The following is a 567-nucleotide window of genomic DNA, read 5'->3' as shown; positions in this document are numbered from 1 at the left end:
AGGCAGAGGCCGTGCCTCTGGGGAGCTGCCTGGGTGAGGGGAGCGCAAGCGGAGCGGGGGGCGAGGAGGGGCAGAGCCTTACGGGGCCAAGGTGCAGGACGGTGTTGATGTAGTGTTCGTCCTTCTCCACTCTCTTCCTGAAGCGGGCGGTTTGCTCCGTGTCCCGTGGGTTGAGATCTTTGGGCCAACCGCCCTCTACGTGGTTGACACCGCGGGATTCCACCTTCACGTTCTCGGTGTTGACCTGGGGAGGGAAGGCGCAGAGAAAGTGGAGGAAGACCCTGAGCTGAAAAGGTGCAAACCACCCTGTTTTCTTCTCCTTCGCAGGACACTGCCCTGCAGAGGCTCAGGAGAGAACTGGGGTTGTTCAGCCTGGAGAAAAAGAGGCTGAGGGGAGACATTCTCACTCTCTACAGCTCCCTGGGAAGAGGTTGTAGAGAGGTGGGTGTTGATCAGTTCAACCAAGTAATAAGACAAGAGGAAACGGCCTCAAGTTGTGCCAAAGGAGGTTTAGATTGGATTTGAGGAAGAATTTCTTTACTGAAAGGGTTCTTGGGCATTGAAACT

At 55.9% G+C, this 567-nt stretch overlaps 1 protein-coding gene across 1 annotated transcript in view; it reads right to left on the bottom strand.

Annotated features, from left to right (window-relative positions):
• The window catches only part of DNAI2 (dynein, axonemal, intermediate chain 2), a gene marked incomplete at its 3' end in the record, with an annotated part of 2,559 nt that overhangs the window by 1,634 nt on the left and 358 nt on the right, over positions 1-567 (bottom strand). Inside the window, exon 2 of the mRNA XM_009872385.1 lies at positions 83-244. Within this exon, the coding sequence (XP_009870687.1) occupies positions 83-244 (162 nt within the window). The remainder of the gene's footprint in view (positions 1-82; positions 245-567) is intronic.

This window comes from Apaloderma vittatum, unplaced genomic scaffold (assembly GCF_000703405.1).
Source record: "Apaloderma vittatum isolate BGI_N311 unplaced genomic scaffold, ASM70340v1 scaffold42120, whole genome shotgun sequence".
Classification (NCBI taxonomy): Eukaryota; Metazoa; Chordata; class Aves; order Trogoniformes; family Trogonidae; genus Apaloderma; species Apaloderma vittatum.
Note: the sequence above shows the minus strand (reverse complement) of the source record. Positions and strands in the feature narration are given on the sequence as shown.